General features: G+C 31.1%; 1 protein-coding gene across 1 annotated transcript in view; it reads right to left on the minus strand.

Annotated features, from left to right (window-relative positions):
• Positions 1-22,891, minus strand: part of LOC127725849 (inositol polyphosphate 5-phosphatase OCRL-like) — a 75,212-nt gene that overhangs the window by 44,297 nt on the left and 8,024 nt on the right. Inside the window, exons 3-11 of the mRNA XM_052233159.1 lie at positions 20,565-20,665; positions 19,768-19,794; positions 19,205-19,312; positions 18,129-18,266; positions 13,850-14,060; positions 12,508-12,672; positions 11,960-12,061; positions 11,340-11,454; positions 310-426 (exon numbers count right to left, since the gene is read on the minus strand). Of these exons, the coding sequence (XP_052089119.1) occupies positions 310-426; positions 11,340-11,454; positions 11,960-12,061; positions 12,508-12,672; positions 13,850-14,060; positions 18,129-18,266; positions 19,205-19,312; positions 19,768-19,794; positions 20,565-20,665 (1,084 nt within the window). The remainder of the gene's footprint in view (positions 1-309; positions 427-11,339; positions 11,455-11,959; positions 12,062-12,507; positions 12,673-13,849; positions 14,061-18,128; positions 18,267-19,204; positions 19,313-19,767; positions 19,795-20,564; positions 20,666-22,891) is intronic.

Consider the following 22,891-nt stretch of genomic DNA (forward strand, 5'->3'; position numbering starts at 1 on the left):
TTCTTTTATTCTTTTTTTGGGGGGGCTTTTATATCCCATATTTCTTCTTTTTTTTAAACCCTTCATTGACAAGATTGGGATAATAGATTGGTATTAAACTAAACAAAACCTGGTATATTATTTGTTAATGTTCAACACTTCAAAGGAAATATAGACATAATTTTTCATACAGAAATAAGCATTGATTTACAAAAAACCCTATTCCCTTATTAAGGAAAATTATGAAAATTAATACATTTATTTACATGAAAACAATCTGTCGATGGATAAGAGTGTATGTACCTATATTAATAAACATGTTTGCCTTACCATAATTCCCATAATGCCAGTAGCTACAGTGTCAGAATCTATAAAATGTACTTTAGATGAATGTTTTTCTAGAACATAAACAATCAGCATAACACCCACCAATCTCACTAATTTAACCTACAATAAAAACAATCAAATGACAATGTGTGTAACAAACAAGGATTCTAATCAAATTGTGTGTAACAATCCAGGATTCTAATTACAATGTGTGTAACAATCCCGATTCTTATTACAATGTATATAACAATCCAGGATTCTAATAACAATGTGTGTAACAATCCAGGATTTTAATTACAATGTGTATAATAATCCCAGATTCTAATTACCATGTGTGTAACAATCCAGGATTTTAATTACAATGTGTGTAACTATCCCAGACTCTTATTACAATGTATGTAACAATCCAGGATTCTAATTAACATGTGTGTAACAATCCAGGATTCTAATTACAATGTGTGTAACTATCCGGATTCTTATTAATACATTGTATGTAACAATCCAGGATTCTAATTACCGTGTGTATAACAATCAAAAATTCTGATTGATATCCACCCTGATTTTCCTACATTTTTTACTTTACCATTTTTATAATCAAAGCGCGAAAGCGCTGTAAAGGCAGTTAATTACAGGTTGTGTGTATTTTTAGTCCAGTTATATCATTATCTTGCATAGTACATTGTACTTATCAGAGGTGGCTTTCAGTATTTAAGATTTAGAGTTCTCTAATGATATTGAACAAGTTTTATGAATGTCATATTCTGAGCACTATATGAAGGCGATTGTTCTCACTTGTTTATGAACTAGTGCATTATGTCCAGTTAGTACCTTTTTTATCTATGTTTATAGTCAAATACTGTTTAAAATAGTTTGGCATTTTCTTTTAAGTAATAAGTAAATGTTATCAACTGTATTTTATTCAACTTTGCAAATGTGGTTTGTTACTGGTAAGTACAATGTATGGATGATAGTTGTTTCATTGGCAATCATAACACATCTCCTTATTTATATAATGATCTATATTCAACGACCTCAGGTACAAAAAATATGTATGTAACTAAACTATGATGGGAAACCTTTGACTTCTTTCTTTAATATAAACTTTTGATTTGGTACCATAGAACTATGTAGAATAAATGTACATTGCAACATGTCAACTCTTTCAATGACAATACTTTTTTTAGAAACTATAACTCCAAGCAAAATTATATTTCCAAGTATAAAGTAATTTATGAATGAAACAAGAGTGCACACGCTGAAATGTCTCGCCTTCTTTACTAATCATTGATATTATGTTGATAGTCCTAAATATAAAGCTTTATTACAACTGTCACATAAACTTAACATTAACCAAGTAAACTAAACATTGACCAATGAACCAAGAAAATGAGGTCAAGGTCAGATGAACCATGCTAGGCAGGCATGTACAGCTAACAATTCTTCCATACAACAAATATAGTTGACCTATTGCTTATAGTTTAAGAAAAACAGACCAAAACACAAAAACTTAAAACTGAGCAATGAACCTTGAAAATGAGGTCAAGGTATAAAAAAAACCTGCGTGACTGACATATAGATCATAAAATATTTCCATACACCAAATATAGTTGAACTATTGCATATAGTATTAGACAAAAAGACAAAACTCAAAAACTTAACTTTGACCACTGAACCGTGAAAATGAGGTCAAGGTCAGATGACACCTGCCAGCTAGACATGTACACCTTACAATCATTCCATACACCAAATATAGTAGACCTATTGCATACAGTATAAGAAAAACAGACCAAAACACAAAAACTTAACTATAACCACTGAACCATGAAAATGAGGTCAAGATCAGATGACACCTGCCAGTTGGACATGTGCACCTTACAGTCCTTCCATACACCGAATATACTAGACCTATTGCTTATAGTATCTGAGATATGGACTTGACCACCAAAACTTAACCTTGTTCACTGATCCATGAAATGAGGTCGAGGTCAAGTGAAAACTGTCTGACGGGCATAAGGACCTTGCAAGGTATGCACATACCAAATATAGTTATCCTATTACTTATAATAAGAGAGAATTCAACATTACAAAAAATCTTAACTTTTTTTTCAAGTAGTCACTGAACCATGAAAATGAGGTCAAGGACATTGGACATGTGACTGACGGAAACTTCGTAACATGAGGCATCCATAAACAAAGTATGAAGCATCCAGACCTTCCACCTTCTAAAATATAAAGCTTTTAAGAAGTTAGCTAACGCTGCCGCCGGATCACTATCCCTATGTCGAGCTTTCTGCGACAAAAGTCACAGGCTCGACAAAAAGGAGTTCTTAATTAAGTAATAAACTGATTTGCTGAGCGCAGCTGGATACACCCACAGAGGTCCAACCCTGAACAGTTGAGGCAAAAATGGACACAATATTCAAGCTTGATACAGGTCTGAATTTGGATTGTAATTAAATATTTGACATATTATAGTTTCTGAATAAATGTAGTCAAAGAACTTGAAATCGGTTATATGAATTGAATTTATATTCAGTTAAAGATTTCTTGCTGTTGTGCAATACACTGTGCTGTTGCGCAATACTTAATAAATCTGTTGCCAGACTATAAACAAATAAAGTTCAATTTCTTCTCAATGTCATATTTGAAATTTATGAAAATCAATAGGGAGATTACATCAATAGCTATAAATAATTCACCAAAGTTTCATGCGAACTGCTTAAAGCATTTTTGAGTTGTTGTCCAAAAACTGGAAAATCCCCCCCTTTTTAATGAATAAAACCCCATAACTCAATAATGTAAAATCTAAAATTTATAAAATTCTAAAGGGAGCTTATGGATTGATAATTTAGTCTTAGATGCAAGTTTTTTTTATCAGTTGTTTGTGGCTTTGAACTAGCTGTCAGTAAATGCGAGTACTCTCAGATCTGTACTTAGTGTCTTTTTGTTGTTTGGATGTACAACTACCCAGCCACGTCCACTAGTATTTGTATTTATCCATCTGATGAGTTAAGCCTCTTTCAACTGATTTTTATAGTTCGCTCTTATATTGTACTGTTACACCACTGTCCCAGGTTAGGGGGTGGGTTGGGATCCCGCGAACATGTTTAACCCCGCCACATTCTGTATGTACATGTATGTGCCTGTCCCAAGTCAGGAGCCTGTAATTCAGTGGTTGTCGTTTGTTTGTGTGTTGCATATTTGTTATTCGTTCATTTTTTGTACATAAATTAGGCCGTTAGTTTTCTTGTTTGAATTGTTTTACATTGTCATTTCGGGGCCTTTTATAGCTCACTGTGCGGTATGTGCTTTGCTCATTGTTGAAGGCCGTACTGTGACCTATAGCTGTTAATTTCTGTGTCATTTGGTCTCTTGTGGAGAGTTGTCTCATTGGCAATCATACCACATCTTCTTTTTTATATTTACATCAACAGATATAAACAATTCACCAAAGTCAAGGTGAGACAACAAAACTTAGTTGTAAGATCTCTGCAATTATTTACACGGTACAAGTTTTTCTAATTGTTGGAGATTGTATGGTGACAGTAACACCTGTAACTGCTTAACCCATTTCTTATGCACTTTGGTTCGATAAACTCACTGAATATCATACCACATCTCCTTATTTTTATATGCATTACAATTTACATGTGCATGTAATTGTAAATAATATTTATATATATATATCAGAACAAACTTCATTGCGTCACTTTTATTTATGCATCCTTTGGCACAATACAAGTTCTAAAATTACACAACATAAAACAACTAAATGTTATTTCAGATGAAAGTTTTGTTTCAGTTCCATTCATAGGATTTATTAGAATTTTGTATGTTTTGCCAAGTCCAATAATTAGCTCTATGTGCACGTGTTAATTGGAGACTTTTCTATCCCGTATAAGAGTTTTGGAACTAATTCTGTTTCTTTTTTTGAAAAAAGTGAGCAAACAAATCTTGCACATTTAAACCTTTGTCTGCCATCACACTGTCACCTGGATCACATAATTGAACTATTCTACATCTTTCAACTATTTCACAGTCACTGGTACAACCAACATATGCATTAGAGACATAGTTGACTAAACCACCAGGTGTCGAACATACAAGTATTTTCAGTGTTTCTGTTTTTATATGATGAAAAGGTTGCCTGAGCTCTAGGAGCTTTAGGTTTTATCACAGGATATTCTGTGCTGTCAATAATAATCCAAGTTGTAGGAAACTTTAATTCTAAGTTGGATGGCGAAAAATACCTGACTAAACCACTAAATGGCCAAGTGTTAGCCTCACGCCACTGTTTAGACATAAAAACAATCCATGTTTACACAATATTCTTAACACTAGTTTCAATCTAGAATCTAGACAGTTCAAAGTTGGTTGTATAATGCATCAATTTCATCAAAGTCATAAAAAAACTGATTTTCAAATGACACCCTATCAATTTGAAAATATATGTATCTCAAACAATGTGCTGTTGGACCAAGTGTGGTCAAAACAAATAAAAATTTAGTATACAACTCTAAACCGGTATAAAAATGCATGGCTGTGTCACGTGTCTTCATTTCAAAATTCTCTGCTGAAAATATAGGCATTGATGGTGTTTGCGTAATTCCATCTGTGAAGCTCAACATTAGCTCGGCAGTTGGTGGTGGACAGTCATAAATCCTGTCTGCAGTATGAATTACTTCTTCTGGAAAACCAACTTTACAATCAAAACTTTCCTCTAGATTTCTACTACAATATTCATCAAGTTTAGTTCTTTTGTTTTCACAGGAAACTGCCCTGATTTTTCTTTTTGAGGACGATTCAGTCTCTTGCTTGGTCCAGGAAAATAGGCTGGGATTGGCAGTAGACTTAAAGTCTCTGTATGGTGGGTTTGTGCCCTGAAAAAGGTTATAAAACATTAGTTTTTTGATAAATAAATGAACTTCCATTAGCAATGCATACTTTGTACAGAAGCAAGTTAACTCGTACCATTGTAAACTCGTACCAACGTAAACTCGTACCACTGGGAAGTCGTACCACTGCAAACTCGTACCATTAAAAATATATTCAAAAATACGAAAGTTTTATGATTTTTTTTTTTGGTAAACTAAATAAAAAAAGTTGAATTACTTGAATTTTATACTAGATTTTAATGAAAACTTAGACAAAAATACGAATGTTTTATGATTATTTTTTTTTTAAGCTTTATACAAAAAATTAAAATATCTTTGAAATTTATACCAGATTTTAATGAAATCTTAGACAAAAATACAAATGTAATTTCTTAATTACCATGCTAATAAATATATTAAATTCCTTTGATTGTGTGATTATTGGTTGATTATTAACTAATCAACTTGGTTTTTTTTATCTTTAACTAATCAACTTGTATAATCATATAAGCATGGTCATATTCTGCTGAAATGTGCTGAATATTGTATAAAAATAAATTTCATACTGTCTAACTGTTGGTCATAAACAATTTTAAAACCTTTTAAACACAATCAATAAATTCTTTCATTAAATAAAATTCCTTTTAGAAACAATAGAAAAATACCCAAATCTATTCAATGTTACTGATTTGGAATGATTAAAAATTAAATCAAATAGTTGTCAGTAAAAGTTTAAAAAAGAGTCTATTCAAGGGAGACAACAAAGCCAATCTGCCACGGTTTTCTCTTTTCAATTAGACAAGGAAAATTAGCTACAAATTGGTTATTGTAATTTCAAATTATATACATTTTACAGACTTAAGAGGTATTGAGTGAAATTAAAGTATATATTCATCATTAAACACCATTTGAATGCATTTAAATAAGTGGGTACGAGTTTACAATGGTATGAATTTACCGTGGTACGAGTTAGCAGTGGTACGAGTTTGCATTGGAACGAGTTTTTGTTTAGTGGTACGAGTTGACATTGGTACGAGTTACAATGGTACGAGATAACTATAATTCCTTTGTACTCGTAACCTGGCAAAATATTAACTAGATTTATTCATTACAATCTGGATAAAACTATGTTAGCCTGATTCAATGTACATCAAAATGTATGTTATGTAAATCCAAAGGACAAACAATGAGAGACGTATGCAACAAACATACATTGTTTGTACCTAAATAACTATAATATAGATGAGAGCATGTCATTGTTTTGTTCCTGTTAACATTGTCATTGATATTTTTCAAGAAAGTCTATGAGGCATAGCTTATGCATTCCTGTCATTACTACATAAGCATAATTACTGCTAAAATAATTCTCAGTATGATATACCTCTTGTAAGAAATCATTATAATTGTAGCAAGCACCAAAAAATCTCAAACAGATCACATTGAATCGTAATCCAAAAAATTATGACGTCTTGAATTAACCACCCCCTTTTATTCTACAACGATAATTGAGTTGTAAACTGACTTTGGTTTATTCGCATGGCGATTACATATATAACTATATATTTTAAAAGGAAAATAGAATTTTACCATGAATAGTTTCCTGCACGTAGTCTTTTTCAGTAAAATGTGCCTTGCAAACAACAGCTGATTGAGATGGACTCCACGATTTCATCGTGTTCTCGTCCAATCTGCGTATGGGCCATGGCGTTGATCCAACTTTTCCTTCTTTTTAAGTCATTTGGAAATGCATGTCCTCCTCTTAAATGACATCCAGGTACACAACAACAAGTACTTGGCATCGTTAATTAAAAATGCAACTGTAATAGTTGCACAGTGCAGAAACCGGAAGTTGAAGTACAGGATCGGCTACAACGGCGCCACCTATTCAGGAACGATAATTTGCTACTTTATATAACTGCGAAATAACAATAACGTTAGACGGGTTCGCGTGCATAAACAGAAATGCGCTTTAAATTGTATAATATAATTCATGTTCAGTCGACCTTTAATTATTATATCAACGACTGAAATGATTTATAAACATCTAGATTGCAGAAAACACTCGAAATTAACCCGAGCTCTTTCCACACGGAATTCAAATAATTCTAGTTTGTCAATCGGTTGACTGCTTATAATGTAAAATACAAATATATCAAAAGTTTTTAAAACTAACAAAACACAATGATCGTTTCTCTATTTCCCAATGTAAATGAAATGAGACAAAAAACATTTTATACCACAATAAGAAGAGGAGAGAATCAACATTTTCCGGATCTACTTGGAGCTAAATGACCCCCCACGTAGATAAGTTGGATATCGCGGAAAGAAATATTAACACGGCAACTAGAAAGGCATTAAAGCACTGCCTTTAAAAAATGGAATATTGTGTAGCTGTAAATGAGATACAACTGATAAACAAGAGTGCACAAGCTAAAATGTCTTGCCTACTTTACTTATGATTGAATTTCTGTAATATGAAGTTTTTACTACAAGTATCACATAACATAACATTACATGTATCAATGAACCATGAAAATGAAGTCACAGTCAGTTGAACCATGCCAGACAGACATGTGCACCTAACAATCATTCCATACATCAAATATAGTGGCCCTATCCCTTGGAGTACCTGAGAAAAAGACAAACCCACAAAATCTTTTAACACTGACCAATGAACCATGAAAATGAGGTCACTGTAATATGAACCCTGGCAGACAGCCATGTACACCTGACAATCATTCCATACACCAAATTTATTTGATCTATTGCTTATAGTAACTGGTAAACTGACATAGCCACAAAAATCTATCATTGACCAATGAACCATTAAAATGAGGTCAAGGACAAATGACACCTACCAGACAGACATGTACACCTTACAATTATTCCATCAGATTTTTCCATTCGGCATTTAAGCCGGGTGTGCCGACCACCTTCTTTTAAAAGCTGACCACCTTTCCATTTAAGGAATGGTCAGCTTTTTTTTCAAATTCAGGATTTTTTTTTCGGTTCCGCACCGTAAAAACTTAAATACTAATCCCGCCTCGCTGAGTTGTTTTCATTGACAAAAATGGCAGATCGTCAAATTTCAATGTTTTCTTTTATTAATCGGGGGAAGAGAAAGGCAGATGGTGATGGTGATAAAGAAAATTCGACGCCAAAATAAGTCAACTAAAACGGATAGTTGTATTGGAATCGTTGAAATTGAAAAAAAAGCATCAAAACAACGGAAAAGGCACGCAAGCGAAGATAAATATGAACAGGACTTTAAATGGCTAATCGTCACAATTTTGAGGAAGCATTTAAAATCTGGGGAAATTTAAGAAAGAGACATATTTTGATAAATAGTATCAAAAAGTGTGGACAAAGAAACAAATAACTTAAGTGAACAAAAGAAGAGAAAAAAAGGATAAATTATTGAAAAAAATCAAATCAAAGAAGAATATTTGACAGTTTATGTGACTACATCTATTTATTTTTGTTCAATTTCATTAAATGTGAATACAAAACTAATCCTTTTTTTTTGTGACCCCCACCCACAGTAAAAAAAAAACGGTTGGAAATGTTTAAAAAAAACAAAACACCTGGTTGCAAGTGGTTTTTTCAAAACACCCACCTTACCTTAGTGAAAAAAGGAGAACACTGATTCCATACAACAAATATACTTAACCTATTGCTTATAGTATCTGAGAAATAGACTAAATCACAAAAACTAAACATTATCCAATGAACCATGAAAATGAGGTCAAGATCAGATGACACTTGCCAGTCGTACATGTACACCTTACAATCATTCCATACACCAGCTAAAGTGGCCCTATTGCTTATAGTATCTGAGACATAGACCAAACCACAAAAACTAAACATTATGCATAAACCATGAAATTTAGGTCAAGGTCAGATGAAACCTGTCAGTCGATATGTACATCTTACAATCATTCATACACCAAATATAGTTGCCCTACTACTTATAGCATTTGAGATATTGACTTGACCAAGTAACTTTAACCTTGATCACTGATCCATGAAATGAGATTGAGGTCAGTTGAACCCTACCTGACGGACATGTTGACCTTGCAAGGAACCAATATACCAAATATAGTTATCCTATTACTCATAATAAGAGAATCACTGAAGCATGAAAATGAGGTCAAGGACAATGGACATATGACAGACAGAAACTTTGTAACAAAAGGTATCTTACAAGGTATAAAGTATCCAGGTCTTCTACCTTCTGAAATATAAAGCTTTATACAAATAGGTTACGCCGTCATTGCCACCGGATTGTAATCTCTATGTCTTAGGTCGTAGACAAGACAAAAACACAACAATTTGATAAAAAGTTTAAGAACTCAACACTGAAGCTTTCAACAGAGGAGAATAGGACACACAGTAATCATAGGTTGAAAAAGAACCTCAAGTTATTCTGTAATGTTATTGAGGTTTGCCACATTTTTTCAATTATCTCCCTTGCATGGTGAATTATGAACACGTTTTCTTGTTTGAGAAGTCTAAATATTATTTGTTGTTATTTCAACCAACCACGCTGTAAGCAATACTATTTTTATTATTATGTAATTTTATAAGTGTATCATTAGTATAAGAATGTTTAAATATTTCAAAGTTTTAGCATGCTTTAAAATACCTGAATTTGATTGCAAATTTATATTTGCCATTAATTGTGCATTTTATTGAAGTCAGATATGTAGTATTGTACTCAAAACCTATTTTATTGCAAATATTTGGCTTGTATTGTTCCCAAAATTTATACAGAATGTCATTTGTGTAATAATTTTGGTGTTAAATTTTTTACATGTATTGAAAATCGTATCACTGACCACATATTTGTTTGCAATTGTAAATAACAAGTAATATTACAGCCTCTACAAACAATATTGTTTTAAAGCTGTCCATAATTTCAAAGGTTAGTTAAATATGAGAAAAATGGCTATTCTGGAGTAGAATGTGATTTAAGTTTACTGCATTATGGCATTCAAAGTTAGGAGGGAAGAAAATATTCTTTTCTGTCCCAAAATCACTTTGCAAAGTTTGAATAATGTTGAACGTAAACTGTTGGGGTTTAAGATGACACAAACTATGTAACTTCTAAAGCATTCAATGTGCAAAATGACTACACGCATGGGAAACTTTAGAAAAATTTACTCAAATCTATCCAAATAAAAGGGGAATATATCTTCATTCTGTTTGCAATGACTGTGCAAAGTTTGAATGGTGTTGAAGGAAATCTGTTGGAGTTAGGGATGACACAAACAAGGTACACTCCATGTGTTTCAGCCTGACATGCTGTGGTGACACAGGTAAGAACTTATACTCTGGTGATACAGGTGAGAATTTATACTCTGGTGACCAAGCTAAGAATTTATACTCTGGAGACACAGGTAAGAGTGTATACTCTGGTGACACAGGTAAGAATTTATACTCTGGTGACACAGGTTAGAATTTATACTCTGGTGACACAGGTAAGAATTTATACTCTGGTGACACAGGTAAGAATTTATACTCTGGAGACACAGGTAAGAGTGTATACTCTGGTGACACAGGTAAGAATCTATATTCTGGTGACACAGGTAAGAATTTATACTCTGGTGACACAGGAAAGAACTTATACTCTGGTGATACAGGTGAGAATTTATACTCTGGTGACCAAGGTAAGAATTTATACTCTGGAGTCACAGGTAAGAGTGTATATTCTGGTGACACAGTTAAGAATTTACACTCTGGTGACACATGTAATAACTCATACCATGTTGGCACAGGTAAGAATTTATACTCTGGTGACACAGGTTAGAATTTATACTCTGGTGACACAGGAAAGAACTTATACTCTGGTGACACAGGTAAGAATTTACACTCTGGTGACACATGTAATAACTCATACCATGGTGGCACAGGTAAGAATTTATACTCTGGTGACACAGGTAAGAATTTATACTCTGATGACACAGGTAAGAACTTATACTCTGATGACAGTAAGAACTTATACTCTGATGACACATGTAAGAATTTATACTCTGGTGACCCAGGTAAGAATTTATACTCTGGTGACCCATGTAAGAATTTTTACTCTGGTGACACATGTAGGAATTTATACTCTGGTGACCCAGGTAACAATTTATAAAGCTGAATAAAAAAAATCACCTTTCTATATCTTCCTTTTGGATGTAAACAATTCTTTACAGCATGTTGCCATTCACTTTCTTTTGGCGAATCACTAAATATATGTGCTTGATTGCTCAAATCCAGCTCTTGAAACCTGTCAATATAAATATAACTAGTTTGTTACTATGTTTACAATAAGTGATAAAGAATTCATGGTCCACCTACCAAATAAGCAAACTTAAAACTAATCCACTAAGAACACATGCAAATAGATCGTCTGTTAGAAAAATACAACAAATTGTTTTATATATGCATTAATGTAATGAACATGTATCTGGCAAACAGGAAGTAGATAAGTGACAGACCTGAAAAAGTTTCACAGTTTATAGCTTACCAATATGAAGATTGGTATGTAATATTAAGATCTGTTCATTAGTTCCTTAGAAAATTGCATCAAAACTGTGTTATGGACAGATGGACTGACTGACTGACATATAGACAGAGATAAATAAGTATTTGCCCACTAAGTTGGAGCAGAGGTATAATCATTAAATGAAAAAAGTAACATTTATGTATACAATGCAGCCTCATTTTTTATGTTCAATGTATGTTTTCTATAACTGTTTTCTATTCTAAAGATGCTTTTTATATTTTCTTACCCTATAGCATAAATATCTGGAGGTTCTGGGTCTACTTGTAACCACTGAGCTATCGATATGGGCGGGGACTGGCCATTTGTATTCCAAGTTCCAACAAATATTCTAAAAAATAGATAATTCAGATAAGACCCTGTAATCTTTCGAATAACAAAACTATGAATACTGGAAAAGAATATCTCTACAAGAAAATTATCTAAATGATAAAAAAAGTTTCTGTAAATATTAATTTACAGTAATTGAGGTTGTCATAATTCAATGGACAGACCTCTACTATGGTAACTTTTTATCGAGTAGAATGCTCAATGAAAAACTTAATCTTTAAAGCTGTAGAACATTGTTTTGGTAAATGATTATATGTACTTTGAAGATGTGTCTAACAAATTTAGGAATGGACTTTATTGGTCTACATAGTAGGTAAACACAGACTTCTACAAAAGACTTAAGGCTATCATGACTATTAATGGGGTTATTGCTATAGTAAAAGTTAAAATCAGAAATAGAAAATGCTATTCAGAAATATAATTTAAAAATATTCTGTATAAACTTACTTTAATTTTGATATATCTGTAAACTCAACCTCCCTGTCATTCATCATATGTTTGACTATTGTCTCTCTAGCAGTCACTGGTTTACCACCAGATTCAGTTGAGAATTCTGAGGAACCAAGTCCCAACATTTTCTGGACATCTGGAAATTCACTACTTCCAGTGAAGCTATCGAAATAAAGTAAAAAATTACCAATACAACAGTGTCAAATGTATCTTTCTAAATAAAGTGGTAAGTGCTTCATAAAACATGTGTTTCATGAATTTTTTATATATACCTGACCAGGTAAAATCAAATTACTCCAATCCATAGCTATATATATTGTTCCCTTCTAATTATATATTGTTATCACTGTATTCCCTTAAAACATTTGACCTGTATGTTTTTGGATTTGTTCATGACCTTATATCACCTTGTCTGACCAGGTATATTTTGAAGTTGTATTTTCTTAAACAGCTGTTACAGAATATTTAATCATCAACCTGTTCATTACAGGAAGTCATATGGTCATACTGATGAACAAATTACATATGGTTATAATACATTTATAATATCATTGATAATATTTAAAAGAAAACGACTTATCTGGTTAATCAAAACTTGCAAAAAGAGATAATAAGAATGAAAAGATCAGAAGTTAATTGATTAAAATACAAAATGAAATTCTTAAAATGAAGAAGATATTTAACCAATCATATTTGTTAGCTTTGTAAAATAGTTTAGTAGTTTCAGTCTAGTTTTATTTTGGGTCCACAATGTTCCTCAACTTCATACTTTATTTGGCCTTTTTAACTTTTTTGGATCGAGCGTCACTGATGAGTCTTTTGTAGACGAAACGTGTGTTTGGCGTACAAAATTTCAATCTATGATGTGTTTATTTACAACCACTGGGTCGATGCCACTGCTGGTGGAGTTTTTCTTCCCGAGGGTATCACCAGCACAGTAGTCAGCACTTCTGTGTTGACATGAATTATCATTGATATGGTCATAACTATAAATTAACTGTTTACAAAACTTTGGATTTCCGAAATGCTAAGGCTTTTCTACCCAAGGAATAGATTACCTTAGCTGTATTTGGCAAAACTTTTAGGAATTTTGGGTCCTCAATGCTCTCCAACTTCGTACTTTATTTGGCCTTTTTAACTTTTTTGATTCGAGCGTCACTGATGAGTCTTTTGTAGACAAAACACGTGTCCAGCGTACAAAATTTTCAATCCTTGTATCTATGATGAGTTTATTTATTGGTTGAAATTGTTTTAACCCTAGTTTTTTTTTTTATTCCACCAGATCATGACCCTTCAAAACTAAATGGGAGAGGTGCCCCTAGAATTAAAAATAACATACTCATCAAGATCTAACTCATCTAAGGACTGTTTACTGGCCGTCTTTCTCAGAGGATCTAACTCGGACAGGTCTGTAATTCTCTGTGACATTGGCTCTTTCATGTTCCTTGGTCTCTCCGGTACAGGAGGAGGCAAACTCTGTCCATTTCTAATAATTACAGCTCTCATCCTCCTAGGTGGCGCTACTGGTAAACTATGAGGCTTTGTCAGTGCTAAAAAGGAGTCAATAACACATTTCACAAACATGGTTTTATTTGAAATATGCTTATACATTTTTAAAAAGCAATTTCACAAGAAAAATGTATCAGGAATGCCTTGGACGTATGTAGCTTTCAACTATTTTTTTCTATGTAACTTGAACATAAAACATAAAGGAAATATAAAAAGTTTCACAGAACACTATACATTTGTCTTGAACAGATATAAAGTAGTAAAAAGTTTTACAATTGAATTCAAAATTTGTGATAGGTCTTTATCGATCTAGCCTATTCCGTATAACTTTAAAACTAATTACAAAAACATTTGTCACAAACTGTAAATTCAGCAATTATTGTGTGAAATTATTATTGCGATTTAAAAAAAAAAGGGCAAAAATGCAGGATTAATTATTGCGATTTCAAGAAAATCTGCATACATGTATATGTATGGGATGTCAGAATTCAAGTTCTTATTATTGCAATACTCACCCAGTCGCATTATTTGTATTATTTAAAATCTGGAAATAATTTCTGAATTTACAGTAAAGAATACATATAGCCTGGAAGTGTGTAAAGAAGACTTCAGTTTAAATCTACAATTCAGTTTTCTTCAATATTTTTTCAAACTATCAGAAGTACACTCACTTGCACAACAGCAGTTCAAAAGCCAATGGTAAAAATGAACTTCAAGCGTCTATAACCATTACAAAGATATAACATATAATTTATTTTATTGTTTAAACATATCCATGGCTAAATATGAAAAGAAATGTTCACACTGTTCTGCTTTTAGACTCGTTTTAAATAGGTACCAGTATTTCTTGTTTTAAATAGGTACCAGTATTTCTTTGGAACAGAAGAAGTGCAATTTGTAGTTAACTAAAGAATATAGAATATAGAATGCAATCTCCGAAAACTTTAAAAAATCAACACATTAAAAAAAGAAGATGAAATAAACAAAGAATGTTCTCATGATGAAAGAATCTAATGCTAATAGTTCATCAACACCAAAAACAGACAAAATTGTGTGAAAAATTTAATATTTGTATCAAAATGAGATATCAATAAATAGATTAATATTCTTCACAAATTATGAAAGACTATTTTTAAACAGCAAAACTAAAATACAGCTTAAATTCTTAAAGAATAAGTTGTACTATTTATATAGTTTAGTGGAATTTTTTTTCATTGGAAAATGTATCACATCACAGCTGTTAACTTATATCAACTTAAAAACATTAATCAATCTCATGTCTCATGCTAAAAATAATTGAAACAAAACAGTCAACAACATCTTTAAATTTTTAAATAAATTGTAATATTTGTATGAAAGGAATGTAACTGTTTAGGAAAGGACATTACTCCATTCCAATGATTACCTGAAACAACATTAAATATTGAGCTGTAGGTATATGCTTTAGGTGAAAAGGTATTAGTATGTGCTAAACAAGATCTGCATTCTGAAAATAAGGGTTAAAACAATTCAATAAATTACAACAACACAAAAGATGTTAATATTGCAACAGCAAATGGCAAAACAATAACATTTGTTTAGTAAGACGAAGATTTCCATGAAAAAGATGTCAGATCTAAAGTTAAACACTTTTACTAAAATAAAACTTTATAATATATCATAACACTGTGAATTTAGGCATGGTACAATAAGACCATCTGAATTGATGTCTGATCTCTGAAAAATTAGCACTGGGAATTGCCTGATAGATTAGAATTGATTATTCAGAATAATTGGACAGCATGCTCTGATTCAGTTTTCAATTTTTCGCTTATATGCAAATAAAGTAGGAATTTAGTGACACACTTTTCCTTAATGTAATAATTTACATGTCACATACAGTACTGAAATATTGAATTACTCACCAAAAAAGTGTGTATATTTTTTATTGGTGTTTTAAGGCATTCCTTACATTTACAGGTAGGTGTGAAAGTTTTGGTTAAAAAAATAAACTTTTGTGAATTTCTTTACTCTTATTGATTATTAGAAATTATAATCAATTAATCAATATTTTTAAATAATCGATCATTTTTTTTATTATAATTGCTGATTGGATCATCACTATTATATCAATTTAAGAAAAATATTTCAGTATGCATTACTACACTAAACAGGGATGAATTTGTAAAAGTTTGGTTGTGATCCGTTGGCCATAAGTGATGAGAGGTGGAAATATTTCATGCATGAACAGAACTAGAAAAAATTATACAGTAAATTAGTCTGAGAGGTTCTGAAAAGTGGGTAATTCCCAAAGATAGGGAAGTTTTGAGAACAACCAGAAAATTATGGCAAGTTGTGCAGGCTCAGAAATTTGCTTTTGGTAGAGTCACCCTGGACCTTTAAAAAGAGTCGATTTTTTTTTTATCATACTGAGAGTGTGGCACTCTTGTCTCTCAACATCAAGAATTAGTATGCACACATTTTTCCTTTTTCAAATCCTGCTATATACTATAGCAATTAGCAATTTCCAAGTTTGCAGACAAAATCTATCTATATTAATAAGAATTCTAAAAAATAACTAAGACTGACACCATTATAAATAGTATTAATAAATTAGCTTGCATAGGGTTATTCCAAATTAGCTTGACTAAAAAATAATACTGTATCCATGCTTCTTTCCTCCTATATTTTATACATTCATCAGATATTACCAACTCCATACAGAAATGTGTACAGTAACATTGCAAAATAAGTCAAAACTAATGCATAAGCATTTTTATCAATGTAAAAAGAAGATTGATTTATGCTGGTTAAATTGCAAACAGAATGATCTCCAAATTTTTTCTAGTAAAAAAAATGCAGTAAAAAAGGGAAGCGAACTGATTAGGAAATGTAAAAATATTTAATGAAATAGTTATGTAAGATATTCAATATTTAAGGAATATATTATAGCATTTATAAACTAAAGCTTGAAGGAAGCTTAAAAACCTCATGTTGCCCACAATGGTTAAGGTTTATTACCTCTAAAATACCTGGTCATGCTTTTCTCACTTTGCAATGTTGCAACTAAATATTAAAAATATTAATAAGATTAAACTAGGTAGGTTTAAACCTAAAATAGTTTTCAGTTATGGACTTTTTATGATTATATATGAGGCAAATGATTGAAAATACTGTGTATTGTCTAAATTTTCCTTCAAACATATGTCAAATGAACGAGAATTCATTCATTTTTGTATCACACAGCATTTCATTGAAATCTCTTTAAATGAACAAAATAATTGGATATCATTTTTTTTTAAATATATGAATCATTAACAGAAAGTGAATTTTGGAGGTTACCATTGTTGAACTTGAAAGGGCAGCTAGTTCAAATGAAAATTAATTCTAATGTAGGGCACTTTCAGGTTTGTCTGACCTACCACATTCTGTGCCTATTTTCTAATCTATCAAGGATCACATGTCCTTAACAGTAAAAGTGAAAAAAAGACAGATTTTTTCATCGCAAAAACTAAAGTTAAAAAAGTTTGAGCTGTATCTAAAGTCATTGAAAAATAATATTTCCAGCATGATACTGCCACATGAGTTAAACAGATAAAAATGTACTGGAAGCAAGAATAAAATCAGGCTATAACTTAACAGCTAAAAACTGATGAACAATTTTTTTTTAGAAAAAGGCAATTCATAAACCAAGAACTCTTTGTAATTTTGTACCAATTCTTATCAGTTTGAGACAATAAATCTTGATGTAAACTTTGATTAAGTGAATATATATTATTGCATACAACAACAAAAGTGAAGTTAGTACCATTCATTTTGCTGGTGTTAACCTAATAAATGTACATAACTAAAACTTAAAAAAAATCATTCATGATGTCAGACTTTTTTTTACAACATGCAATAATTTGAACAGTGATCATGGCCATATATATATATATATATATATATATACTGAATGATATATGAAAACTGCTTATTTAAATACAACTTTATCAATTATTTTAGTAAACATGGAATAACCCTATAGATGCATGATAATATAAAAGCCAGACTACCAAGAAAAAAGTAAAGGGCAATAACTCTAATTAGTAGAAGCCAGAGTGACTACACACACCACAACATCGACAAACCTTCTGCCTTTTTCACTTGGTTATTTTTTACAAAAGGATCAAACACATCCTTGGCAAATGGATTGTCGTTTTGTCTATTGTAATTCTCTAACCAAGCAAAAGATGGAGGATTACCAAATGCTACTATGTTAGAATACACTGAAATTGAACAATCAATACAAAACATACAATAAATATACTACTATCTTGATATTCGTCAAAGCTTGTAAATATATTGTAGAGCAGCCATATCTAAACACTGTACCATTAAGGTTTTTAGAAATTTTAGCTTTTGATTATGAAAATATTCATTATGAGTGACTTTCTAATTGTGAGTGTAATATAACAGCATAAAAGATTGAGACCACATGTGTCATGTTTTTATGATAAAATTATATAAATGCCAAAAAACTTTTCACAACTCATATAGAGTTGTGTTTGAAAAATTCCTCTTAAACCAGCCACAAAATTACTGATGACAGTAAACCTCTAGAAGAAACACTGAAATAATATAAGGGACTGTATTATTGATTAAAAATTAATTACTTGTTTTGTTTGATAATTGTGACAGAGAATACTCTGATGAAAAAAAATGGAACTTATTCTAGACAGTATGATAGAACAAAAAAACAATTGTCCTTTGTGTGAGAAATAATAGGAATTTACACATTGAAATGTATATTGTTTTAATAATCATTACTGAATGAAATGTGTCATGAAATTTAACATCAATCAACGAAACATGATCCTTATGTCTCGTATTCTGCAATGACAAAATGTAGTTTGTAAATGTATAATTTATAGTCTTAATCTTTAATATGCTTGATTTCACACCTTAAATAAGTCATTTACAATAAAATAGGTAAACTTAAAAGTAATTTCTTAATTGGCATAAGTTGAAATGGACTGCAAACTTCATTTTTCATTTCAAATTCATAAAATAATTTTGCCTGTTCAAAGCAATAAACCTACATTTATAAGCATGTGACAGTTTTTAGCTGATGGATTGGCATGCTTGAGTGGATTGGATTGTTTGGTTTATTTTCTGACCACAAATTAATATAAAATAAAATGACAAATCCATGCCCTTCATTTACCTGATTGAGCTCTACTTAATTCTTCCAGAAATGCTGCTGTTGATGTGTGGTCTGGTAGTACAAGCTGTGCATTTATAAATTTGGATTTCAAATGCAAGACAAAAAATTCTAAAAGAATAAATTTTTATTATTATATTTTGCTACAAAATGCATTTAAAAACATGTCAATGTGTGAAAAATATCTTTTTGGGTAAAGGCTTTGCTCAATCTATTTAGTCTAAAACTATGTGCAAAATTGCCATATTTGGTCAAATATGTCAATTTCAATGTTTATGGTGTCAGCACAAATGACTTTTCTGCACTAAATTGACCAGATTATATGTACCTGTTCATTTATCAATAAACTTTACATACTTTTGAAATTCAATTTCAATATTTTTTTTCAATTTCAGGGGTCCTCTTTTCAGTAAATCAGTGTTTCATAGCTAAAGTGAGAAATTATACACATCTCAATTATTATCACAAACAAATTAAAAACTGATACATTTTCATTTGATAACAAATTTATCCTTAATCAACATTTAAAATGTACTAATCAAAATAATACTCATTTTCTACTGTACCTTTCTGTTGGCTAATGTCTGGAACCTCTGAAAAATAATTATGTAATTATTAAAGAGTTAAAACAGAGAACCAATTTTCAGGTTTCATGTTAAGTCTGAAACAATAGCTTTTCTGTACAATAAATAGCTTGATCATCAGTTGATTTGAAGTGGTTTTCTTTCAAGGATATAACAAAAGCTAAGAACTTGCTATGGCAAAAAAAAAAATTCAGAAATAAAACGCATTTGTGTAGCTTATAGTTAAAGAACATTAGTGACAGTTAAAAGAATGACATTTTAAGCAGTGTACTTTTGATAATTAAGTTTAGATAAAACCCAGTCTGTCTAAAAAAATATGCATCACGGACACTGTAAATTATCCAACATGACCAACATACCTTTAACTCTCTAATGAAAGATTACAAAACATGTTGTGCTCTATAACCTTAAATTCATAGATTGTTACGTGCATTTATTATTGGGATTGTTGTCCAACTGATAAAAATTCAAGATAAATTTTTGCAATACCAGGAAATGTTGCATAAAAGTAATGCTGTCAAAATTCAAAATACAAGCTTTCATTTCTAAAAAATCTATCCTATGGCAATTTCGCAATAATAAAAACTTTGCAAAATCATTTTCTGAATTTACAGTATTACTAGTTGTAGTGCATAGTTAACAAGCTGTTTTGGGGGGGAATTTTGATTTATTTACAGCATTTTATGTGGCATTCTGTCAAGTTGAAAACTATTGTTATAGTATAACACTATCTTGCCATACAATCTCAATATTGTTTCTGAGATACATTATAATATTACCTGAAACTGTCCTTAAGTCTGCATCTACAGGTACAACTTTATCTATATCTAGGTCATCTATAGAAGGATTTGGGAATTTATTCACACTAAAAATAAATAATCTGAAAAACAAATAACACCATATAATATTTTCCACGAAATACCTGATGTACATTTTAATCAGGTAAATACATATCTCAGACTATCATGTGCCATCAATCCATTCCTATTTTTAGAATATTTTTGTTTTTAAATATTGGTAACAGAATAGACTAAACTTTCATATAACTGCAATAATTCTTAGATGGAGACCAATTAAGTTTGTAATCTTGACCTTTTGAAAAGCTTGAAATCCAAATTGTTCAGTTTATAGACATCTTCTGAGAGTTGTAAACCCTCACAACTATCTGGTTTTGGGAAGAACACATAAATCAATAATCATCAATTAACTCCAAACTAAAGATATACAGGGAACAGGACTTACAACTTTTATATGGTTTTTCATCCAGACTATTAAGCTATAGATTTGGGTTTTTTTTTCAAATTACACCTCATTAGGGTTAAACACTCATACAATCATCCATTCACTCCAAGTGTAATCCCAAAAATGGAAAAGACAGGATTTGTAGATATGGCCATACTTTGAACTAACTTTTATCCATTCATTTCAAGTGTTACCCCAAAAATAGAAAAAACAGGATTTGTAGATATGGCCATACTTTAAAGTAACTTTTATCAATTCATTCCAAGTGTTACTCGAAAAATAGAAAAGACAGGATTTGTAGATATGGCCATACTTTGAACTAACTTTAAAGCTTTATTTAAATCTGTTCCCCATAAAACCAGCCAATAATGATGAATGAAGACTCTAACCAACTATGAACAATTAACTCCATGGGATATTTCCTGGATAATCAATTTATTGTAGTGTAAGATTTACTTGATGTTCAAACTTACCATAACCTGTCAACCACAAAAGATGTCCAGCCCTAATAATTGGTAATTTATAGTAACATGGATTAACACATACTCATCAGTTTGGCTTCAGATTGCCTTATGCTTAATTCAAATAAACATATAAAAAAAACAATAAATATAAAGATCAAAACCTTTCAACATGTTATTTTTTCAATGTAATCCTTTTTTGAGATGTAAAAAGATTAGGCATGAGGAAAAATCAAGAAAAGTGTTAAGATCACTTACCAGTATTTATAACTTTACTTCTAAAATTAATTATTTAAGTGATTTAAAAGAAGTGGTTTCAAATTATGATACCATTTCAATTTTTATCCCATAACTTAATAAGTGACACTGAAATCACTTGTAGTAGTTTTACAGTCAAATTGTAAATTTCCTCATTCTGTACAATTTTTTTTTTAAATGCGTATTTAACTGTTTTTTACATGTACTTGTAAACTGATATGTTACCAAGTGTACCTATAATACATTTTACCTTTAAATGTAAACAAAAACGTCTAGCAACTCATAATAATCAACAGCTGGTTTATAATTACTATAGTAAGTGTAGGATAAAAGATCAATACACACAGCATGAAACACTTTGTCATTAAAGACTGCATCGAATCTGAATGTCAATTCATAAGACATAACATCAGTTTTCCAATCTTATAACCTTGACCAGATAAACCAGAAAATCACAGAAATTTCTTATAACCTTGACCAGATAAACCAGAAAATCATAGAAATCTCTTATAAACTTGACCAGTTAAACCAGAAAATCATAGAAATTTCTTATAACCATGACCAGTTAAACTAGAAAATCATATAAATTTCTTACAATCATGACCAGTTAAACTAAATGTACAAAATCATATAAATTTCTTATATAACCTTGACCAGTTATACAAGAAAATCATATAAATTCTTATTACCTTGACCAGTTAAACCAGTAAATCATATAAATTTCTTATATAACCTTGACCATTTAAACCATAAAATCATATAAATTTCTAATAACCTTGACCAGTTAAACCAGAAAATCATATAAATCTAGCTCCACTATTACAACTGATGTGGTATAAAGTTACTTTTGAATTATATTTAAAATTTCATATCTCTAATCATCTCCATCATCATACATGTACATATCCAGGATAAATTTTTCTTTCGTCTTTCGGTTATTTGTGTCATTGGGTTGATATCTCATTGACATATAGCCCATATCTCCTTATTATTACTTTTCGGAGAAAATAGACAAACATGATACATGTACAAACAAAGACAAACAACAACCATTATAACATGGTACAGATAGCCTGACATGGTACATATATATAATGTGTTGTGTGTAAAAAAGATTAATCAGAGCACAAGCCTCAAATGTTGCC

The sequence above is a fragment of the Mytilus californianus genome, unplaced genomic scaffold (assembly GCF_021869535.1).
Source record: "Mytilus californianus isolate M0D057914Y unplaced genomic scaffold, xbMytCali1.0.p SCAF_15, whole genome shotgun sequence".
NCBI lineage: Eukaryota > Metazoa > Mollusca > Bivalvia > Mytilida > Mytilidae > Mytilus > Mytilus californianus.